This window comes from Harpia harpyja, chromosome 14 (assembly GCF_026419915.1).
Source record: "Harpia harpyja isolate bHarHar1 chromosome 14, bHarHar1 primary haplotype, whole genome shotgun sequence".
NCBI lineage: Eukaryota > Metazoa > Chordata > Aves > Accipitriformes > Accipitridae > Harpia > Harpia harpyja.
The window spans coordinates 40,228,008-40,237,094 of record NC_068953.1 but is presented as its reverse complement, the minus strand read 5'-3'; the positions used below and the strand labels follow the sequence as shown (position 1 = coordinate 40,237,094).

The window sequence follows — 9,087 nt, the reverse complement described above, 5'->3', positions numbered from 1 at the left end:
GAAAGAAAGAAAGAAAGAAAGAAAGAAAGAAATTAATTTTCGACGAGGGCTCGGCTTCTGAAGACAGAAAGAAAGAAAGAAAGAAAGAGAGACATTTTTGACAAGGGCTTAGCTGCTGAAGAAAGAAAGAAGAAAGAAAGAAAAAAAGAAAGAAAGAATGAAAGAAATTTTTGATGATGGCTAGGCTGCAGAAGAATGAAAGAAAGAAAGAAAGAAAGAAAGAAAGAAAGAAGAAAGAAAGAAAGAAAAATAAATTTTCGACGAGGGCTCGGCTGCCGAAGGTAGAAAGAAAGAAAGAAAGAAAGAAAGAAGAAAGAAGGAAAGAAAGAAAGAAAAAACTTTTCGATAAAGGCTCGGCTGCCGAAAAAAGAAAGAAAGAAAGAAAGATAGAAAGAAAGAAAGAAAGAAAGAAAGAAAGAAAGAAAGAAAGGAAAAGAAAGAAAGAAAGAAAGAAAGAAAAGAAGAAATTTTTGACGACAGCTCAGCTGCCGAAAATCGAAAGAAAGAGTGAGAGAAAGAAAGAAAGAAAGAAAGGAAGAAAGAAAGAAAGAAAAAAGGAAAGAAAAAAAGAAAGTATTCAATGAGGGCTCAGATGCCGAAAATAGAAAGAAATAAAGAAAAAAGAAGACGAAACAAAGAAAGAAATTTTCGAAGAGGATTCCGGTGCCGAAAATAGAAAGACAGAAAGAAAGAAGAAAGAAAGAAAGAAAGAAAGAAAGAAAGAAAGAAAGAAAGAGAAAGAAAGAAAGAAAGAAAAAAAAGAAATTTTTGACGAGGGCTCAGCTGCCGAAAATCAAAAGAAAGAATGAGAGAGAGAAAGAAAGAAGAAAGAAAGAAAGAAGAAAGAAAGAAAGAAAGAAAGAAATAAGAAAGAAAGAAAGAAAGAATGGAAGAGAGAAAGAAATTAATATTCGACGAGGGCTCGGATGCCGAAAAAAATGAAAGAAAGAAGGAAAGAAAGAAAGAGAGACATTTTCGACAAGGGCTTAGCTGCCGAAGAAAAAAAGAAGAAAGAAGAAAGAAAGAATGAAAGAAAGAAAGATCGAAGGAAAGAAAGAAAGAAAGAAAGAAATTTTCGACGAGCGCTCGGCTGCCGATGATAGAAACAATGAAAGACTGAAAGAAATAACAGGAAAGGAAGAAAGAAAGAAAGAAAGAAAAGAAGAAATATGTGACAAGGGCTCAGCTGACGAAAATCGAAACAAAGAAAGAAAGAAGAAAGAAAGAATGAAAGAAAGAAAGAAAGAAACAAAGAAACAAAGAAACAAAGAAAGAAATATTCGACGAGGGCTCGGCTGCCAAAAAAAAAATGAAAGAAAGAAAGAAAGAAAGTGACATATTTTCGATGAGGGTTTAGCTGCCGAAGAAAGAAGAAAGAAAGAAAGAAATTATCGACAACGGCTCGGCTGCCGAAGATAGAAAGAAAGAAAGAAAGAAAGAAAGAAAGAAAGAAAGAAAGAAAGGAAGGAAGGAAGGAAGGAAGGAGGAAAGAAAGAAAGAAAGAAAGAAAAAAAGAAAGAAAGAAAGTGATATTTTCAATGAGGGCTTAGCTGCCGAAGAAAGAAAGCAAGAAAGAAAGAAAGAAAGAAAAAAAGAAAGAAAGGAAGAAATTTTTGATGATGGCTAGGCTGCCGAAGAATGAAAGAAAGAAAGAATGAAAGAAAGAAAGAAAGAAGAAAGAAAGAAAGAAAGAAAGAAAGAAAGAAAGAAAGAAAGAAAAATTAATATTCGACAAGGGCTCGGATGCCAAAAAAAGAATGAAAGAAAGAAAGAAAGAAAGAAAGAAAGGAAGAGCGACATTTTCGACGAGGTCTCAGCTGAGGAAGAAAGAAAGAAGAAATAAGAAAGAAAGAAAGATGAAAGAAAGAAAGAAAGAAAGAAAGAAAGAAGGAAAGAAAGAAAGAAAGAAAGGAAGATTGACTATGAGGGCTTAGCTGCCGAAGAAAGAAGGAAAGAAAGAAATTCTCGATGAGGGCTCGGCTGCCGAAGAAAGAAAGAAAGAAAGAAAGAAAGAAAGAAAGAAAGAAAGAAAGAAAGAAAGAAAGAAAGAAAGAAAGAACAAAAGAAAAAGAGACATTTTCGATGAGGGCTTACCTGCCGAACAAAAAATAAATAAAGAAAGAAAGAAAGAATGAAAGAAGAAAGAAAGAAGGAAAGAAAGAAAATTTTCCACGAGCGCTCGGCTGCCTTTACAATGTTCTTTTAAATTGCGCCACTCTTCGGAAGCAGTTAGTTCAGCTACGTTAACTTTACAACTAAATCCCTCTCCTGTGTGAAATACACGACTTTTACACAAAACAGGCAAACAGAAGAGTCAGTTACTTCTTCTGCATCATTCAACACCCCAAGGTCGCTCTTCCAAGTCCACCACTTGGCATCTAAGCATCTTCTCTCCTGGCCCCCCATTTTTCGTCACGCCACCTCTGCAGCACTCACATAAGACGCTGACGTAGAAAAGCAAAGACAGGCAAGTACAAACGCAGGTTTAAAACAGGCCACGCCGTCAGCATGGCATTATAAGATCGCACGTGCAAAGCCGGAGTCGGTGCCGGTGCAACCGGTGCCAGCACCGCAGCCCCAGACGGGTGCAAGAGCAGCCGCCCCCCCCAACTCGTGCGCCAAGGGCTCAGCCCCGGCATATCAGAGCCACCCCTGTGAGGCGGTGGCCGTGTCACAGGGGTGGCAGGTAGCCGAGGGCACCCCTGCCCACGCTGGGGGCACGCGCAGACGGGCGGTGGTGACGTCACAGCGGCCACCGTGACCCATCGCCGAGGCGTGGATGACAGGCCGCTGGGCTCCGGCCGTGCATTGGTGCGACCTGGCGAGGTGAGGAGAGGGCAGAGGAGGAAGGGGCTTGCCCGGGGCTGGCGAGGGAGGAGGGGAGCCTCGCACCTCGGGGCTCTGGGGCCTGTGTGGCAAGCTCGCTGCGTCCCACTGCTCCCTCAGGCTTGGCAGAGGAGCGTCCGGAGGAGAAACCCCAGCGCTGCTGAGGCGGAGGCTCTCCAAGCGCTCACCGTCGCTGTGCACCAGGTTCGCCATGAAGCGGCAGGAACCCGACTCGAGGGGGCAAGGTGAGAGCAAAGTATCCCTCCCCACGGCTCCCCATGGCTGACAGAGGGGTCGTCGGGGCAGTCTGCCTGCGGCCAAGAGCAGGGCGAGAGGAAGGCGGGAGCTCCCCAGCCGCCCTGGGGCAGGGTCCCTCCTCCCCTCAGCAAGCGGAGCCCAGGCTGGGCTGTGGGCACCTGTGCCTGCCATGCCCCCTTCTTCTCCAAAGGCCCCAGCCCTGCCCTTCAGCCAGCTCGGCAGGGACAGAGCAGGGCCTTGGGGGCAATCCCACAGGGACGCTTCCCCAGCCCCGCAGAGGTGCCCGCTCCCAGCAGCATTTGTTCTCTCCCCTCCAGCATGCATGCTGTGTCGCCGGGCAGAGGCTGATCCGGCTACCTGTGGGTGCAAAAGAGCAAGGAAAGGGCTCTGTGCCCACACATACTGCCTGGTGAGTTCTCCCTCCAGCTTTCTGCCAGGGATGGTCCCTTCCTTGCTGACCTAATGGGCTCCCGGCCTTCTCTGCTCTGCAGTTTCTTGCCAGCGGGCTTTTTCCACGAGAGAGTGGGAATGGCTTTCTCGCTGAGGACACCAGACGTGCAATCCAGGTGGCAAGCCAGCAGGTGAGGACCTGGCAGGAGCAGGGAGGTTTGCACCAGGAGACGCTTGCGGGAGCTCCTCCTGGACCTCCCGGAAGAAATCCAAGCCCCTCCACCAGCTCTGGGACAAACGCCTGCTCCCAGCAGCTCCACAGAGGCTCTGGCACAGGCACAAGCCTCGTGCACCAGGCAGGTCTGCGGGCTGTGAGCCAGCAGTGCCCACAGCCTGCGCCCTGCCTGGAGGCAAGGGGTCGGCCATGCAGGCCCTGAGCTTGCCCCTGAGAGAGGCTGCTGTGCTCTTTCCAGCGATGCTTCATTTGCGGTGAGATGGGCGCCGCCATCACCTGCGGGGAGAAGGGGTGTGACCGCAGCTTCCATCTCCCCTGCGCCTCACGGGGCGAATGTGTCACCCAGTTCTTCGGGCTGTACAGGTAAGGGCTGCCAGCCCTCACGCAGGAGCCGCCTTGTCCTCAAGCCCTCTCCCGTCAGCAGTGGACACACAAGTGAGGAACCCACAGGGACACTTCCCAGCAGCCTGCCACGGCCACAGCCAGCGCCAGAGCCCAGACAGGCTCTGGGGCTCCTTCACAGCTCCTCTGCCCTCCTCCCCATCGCGGGGGAAGGACTCAGCACTTCTCACCTCACCTCGCCCATCCCTTCCATCTTCCCCCCAGGTCCTTCTGCTGGGAGCACCGCCCAGAGCAGGCCGTGAAGGCTAAGCCAGGGCAGAACAGCACCTGCATCATCTGCCTGGACCCCGTGGAGGACAATAAGTCCTACCACACCATGGTGTGCCCAGCATGCCGACACGCCTGGTTCCACCGGAGCTGCATCCAGAAACAGGCTATCCACGCTGGCGTCCGCCTCTGCTGCCTGCGTTGCCGAAACCAAGATCAGTTTGTGATGGAAATGCTCGCCATGGGGATTCGAATCTCCAAGAGGTGGTTCTTCCTCTTCCCAACTCACGAAACATCGAGCACAAGCGCGCAGTGCCAGGCCAGGGACGGCCCCAGCAGGCCTGTCCTGCTGTCCCCTGACTCTTGTCCTCAGCTTCACGGAGGAGCTGGAAACAGGGTGGGGGCAGAGGAGCAGGGACAGCCTGGACCTGCCCGATGCTGGGGCCAGCAGGGGCTCAACACTTTTCCCTTCCTTCTCCAGCAGACAACCATCATGGGAGAGTGACCAGGCATGCGGACCAGTCTATCAGAGGCACAGACGCTGCAACGCCAGCAAGCGCCTTTGTCCGGGAGGCAGCGAGCAGGCAGAGGAAGAGGGGTAGGTTGCCAAAGCAGCCAGCTAGGGCTCTGCACGGGCTCTCTGTCTCCACACGGGCTCGGGGAGGAAGGACTAAGAACAAGGGCTCTGCCGGGCCATTCCTTGCTTGCGTCACTTTGTCCTCACAACCAGCAACCCCTTTGCTTCCCCAGGCCCTGGCAAGGGCTCCTGTGCAGCTCCTGTGCTGCCAAAGGCACCCACCGACGCTGCCTCTGCTTGAGCAACGGCGCAACCACCTGGGAGTGCAACTGCTGTGCTGGCCTGGGCGCTGGTAAGAGGCAAAGCACCCGGGTGCCCCTGTGCTGCTGTGGCCAGTGTCCCAGCTAGGCCTGGGAGCAGGGGCTTAGGGTGGGCTTTGGCTCCAGGAAGGCTGTGGGCACCACGATGGCCTCTCCTTCCCCAGGGCTGGGTGGCCGTGCCGCTGACTTTCCTGCCTCCCCTCGCAGCCTCCCGTGACAACTCAGAGCTTGCCAGCCCCAGCACCACCAGCCAGGCGGCATCGGGGCTGTCCCACAGCTCCCTGGGCTATGAGAGCAGCAGGCCCAGCACCATCAAACAGGCGCCACTGGGGCCATCCTGCAGCTCCCCGGTGCCTGAAAGTAGCAGTTGCTCCAGCCACCCTGGGCCAGACCGGATCCGATACCGCTCACGGTTACAACGGCAGGCGCAAAAACCTTACAGCCAGCCTGGAAATCACTGCAGGACCAGCCGTGTGCCAGCCCCGAGTGCTGAAAGCAGTGCCTTCGGCACTGCCAGCCAGCTGGCATTGGGACCATCCTGCAGGTCCCCAGCGCTGGGAGGCAGCAGCCCCAGCACTGACAGACAGATGGCACTGGGCCTGTTCCGAGGCTCCCCAGTGCCCGCGAGAAGCAGCTGCTCCAGCCACCCTGGGCCAGACCGGATCCGATACCGCTCACGGTTACAACGGCGGGCGCAAAAACCTTACAGCCGGCCTGGAAGACGCCGCTGACCGGGCATGCGCCAGCCCCAAGTGCTGGCCCCTATCCCCCAGCACAATAAAGCTGGCTGCTCATCTCATCCAACGCAGAAAGGGACTTGTGATTGTACCACTCTCTGTGTCTCTAATGGTACCTGTAACCGTATCTGTAGCTGCACGTGGACTTGCAATGCTTTTTGCAAGGTTTGTTTTGTTGTCGTGGTTTAACCCCAGCCGGTAACTAAGCACCACGCAGCCGCTCACTCGCTCCCCCCACACCCAGTGCGATGGGGGAGAGAATCGGGGAAAAAACGGTAAAGATTGTGGGTTGAGATAAGAACAGTTTAGTCGAACAGAAAGGAAGAAACTAATAATGATAACAACAACAGTAGTAACATGACAATACTAATAAAAGGATTGGAATATACAAAACAAGTGATGCACAATGCAATCGCTCACCACCTGCCGACCGGTGCCCAGTTAGTTCCCGAGCAGCGATCCCCCCAGGCCAGCTCCCCCCAGTTTATATATTGGGCATGACGCCACGTGGTATGGAATACCCTTTGGCCAGTTTGGGTCAGCTGCCCTGGCTGTGTCCCCTCCCAACTTCTTGTGCCCCTCCAGCCTTCTTGCTCGCTGGGCACGAGAAGCTGAAAAATCCTTGACTTTAGACTAAACACTACTTAGCAACAAGTGAAGACATCAGTGTGTTATCAACATTCTTCACGTACTGAACTCAAAACATAGCACCGTACCAGCTACTAGAAAGCAAATTAGTTCTATCTCAGCTCTGAAACCAGGACATATGTGTATTTTGTTTGTGTGTGTGTATGAGTAATTCTACCTCTACCTGCAACGATATCTCTAACGGTATCTGTACCATTATGGGTCTCAGCATGTGTGTGACGCTCTGCAACGCTGTTGCTGTCTCTATCCGTACCGGTATCGGGGTCTGTAGTAGTATTGGTAATGGCATCAGTGCTGGTACTTGTATCTGCATCGGTCCGTACGTCTAATGCTACCGACAACTGCCACAGGATCAGAATGCAAAGGCATTCGTAACGCTACGAGTGTCTGCAGTGGCCTCTGCATCTCCTATTGCACCTGCACCTGCCTTTGCATTAGCAATGGTCTCTGCAGAATGGCAGCTGCAGTCCTATCTGCATCTAGAAGGGTGTCTGCATCTGCAATGCTATTGATACCGAAAAGCCGGTCGAAGAAACTCTCCAAGACTCGTTTTGGAGTTTTAGAAAGCAGGTATTCTTTACTGCAGTGCGGGATGCACGGGGGATAGTTCCACCTGGCGTGCATACCACAGCTTTAGCACAAACAGGTTATATAGAATAACTAATTGCATATTATTCAGATTAGTATACATATACATAAAAATGATTATAACTGATTATCATAGTACCGCCTACATCCGATCATGCGCAATGAAGGCTCCATTTGAGTCGAAGGGCTGCTTTTACGACCACCGACCCATTTGAAGTTCTTGTTGGCTGTCCTTGAAGTCTTTATTCTTGACCTTGAAGCTTAACGCAGTTTCAGTCACATGTGGTCAGTTTCAACATTGTTCTCATCTAGTGTACAGGAACATCTAGTCATAAGAGCAAGGAACTGCAAAACTTATGAGTAACTACCTCTACTAGTTGATTGCTTGGCTATACTTTTGTCTATTGTTTCAGCCATAGTGTTAGTATAAGAATTCTGATAATTATTTACCAAATCTCACTTTTACAGTCACCTAGCAGCTAAACCAGTTTCCACGAGCGGTACGAAACATTAAAACCATCAAAATATTTAGACATACCATACAGAATGTATGGAAACATGCTATCAGTATGGGCTTTGGTGTCTGCATCTGTGACATTATAAGGAAAGGTATGTGCCTCTGCAATGGTCTATGCAACGGTTTTTGCAACACTACTCGAATCCGCAATGCCATTTGCAATGGTATCTCTGTCTGAAATGGCATCTACATCCGCAATGGTATCTGCATCTGCTATGGCATCAGCAGTGCTACCTGCACCTGCTATGGCATCAGCAGTGCTACCTGCACCATCAGCAGCCTCTGCAATGATAACTTCTGCAGCAACAGTGTCTGCCTATCTACCTGCACCTGCAATGGCTTCTCCAAGGGTATCTGCAGTGGCATCAGCATCTCCACTGGGATCTCCGTCTGCAATCGTACGTTCACCTGCAATGCTGTCTGCAATCGTATTTGCACCTGCAATGGCATCTGCAGTGGTATATGCGCAGGTACGTGAAATGATAACATTATTCTCATGCTAAATCCAAAACATAACACTCTACCAGCTACCAGAAAGAAAATTAACCCTATCCCAGCTGAAGACAGGGCACCATAAAATGTTACTCTCTGCTCTTATTTTCAGAGGTCCTCAGCTTTCATATCAAAGTTTGTGAAGCATAAGGAAGTGATGACTTATTAGCGTTCCAGAATGGTTCTGTTGAGCGTTAAAAGACAATTTTAAGTATTATTGTGGATTTATAAGGAAAATTAACCCATACACATTTGGATTCTTGCTCAGACAGTTGTTGCGGGTTTTTTGATGTAGTATTTTGGGGTTTTCCATGCAGTTCACTTAAAACTTTTATTACGGATCAGTTTGGTGCACATAATTCTGCAATAATTTGCGGTTGCTTAAAGACAGAACTTCTGTTCCTCGAGATTTTGCATTTTCTTTTCTTTTAGGCTTAGTGTGTAACAGAGCCTGGAGCAGGCTCTGATGTGGCTGGTATAAAAACAAAGGCTGAGAAGAAAGAAGGTTGAGGTAAGAACAGTTTAGTAGAACAGAAAGGAAGAAACTGATTGTTGCGGACACATATTTAGCTAACGGTCGCAAGAGCATTCCAGATGCCTTTAGAAGGCCTTGAACAGAGTAAACAAGAAGACAAAAAAAGAAAGTTACCAACTAGAAGAACACAGGTGCACATTCCACGATAAAGGGAACTTGGCACAAAGAACCTCAATTTGTCAGTTTATCATCTTGACCAATTAGATTGAGACAAGTTTCGCAAGTTTTAGTTGATATAACCAATTATGCCTTACGGTTATGCGCGTGTACAGAGTTAGTACATCCAATTATGCCTTTACGTTTATGCGCGTGGACACTATATGCTTGCATGCGGCAACCAATCAGAGCTTTTAAGGAACTTAGAGAATTGTATAAGAGTGATCTGCTATGCTCAATAAACTGGCGACTTTGATCA

At 49.3% G+C, this 9,087-nt stretch overlaps 1 protein-coding gene across 1 annotated transcript; it reads left to right on the top strand.

Moving 5' to 3' along the window:
• The first annotated feature begins 3,968 nt into the window (after window positions 1–3,968).
• Window positions 3,969–6,023, top strand: LOC128150670 (uncharacterized). Its single transcript, XM_052807032.1, has 4 exons — window positions 3,969–4,072; window positions 4,316–4,582; window positions 4,692–4,916; window positions 5,160–6,023. Exons 1-4 carry the CDS (start codon window positions 3,969–3,971, stop codon window positions 5,884–5,886), a joined length of 1,323 nt encoding a protein of 440 aa, XP_052662992.1. The 3' UTR covers window positions 5,887–6,023.
• The last annotated feature ends 3,064 nt before the right edge of the window (window positions 6,024–9,087 follow it).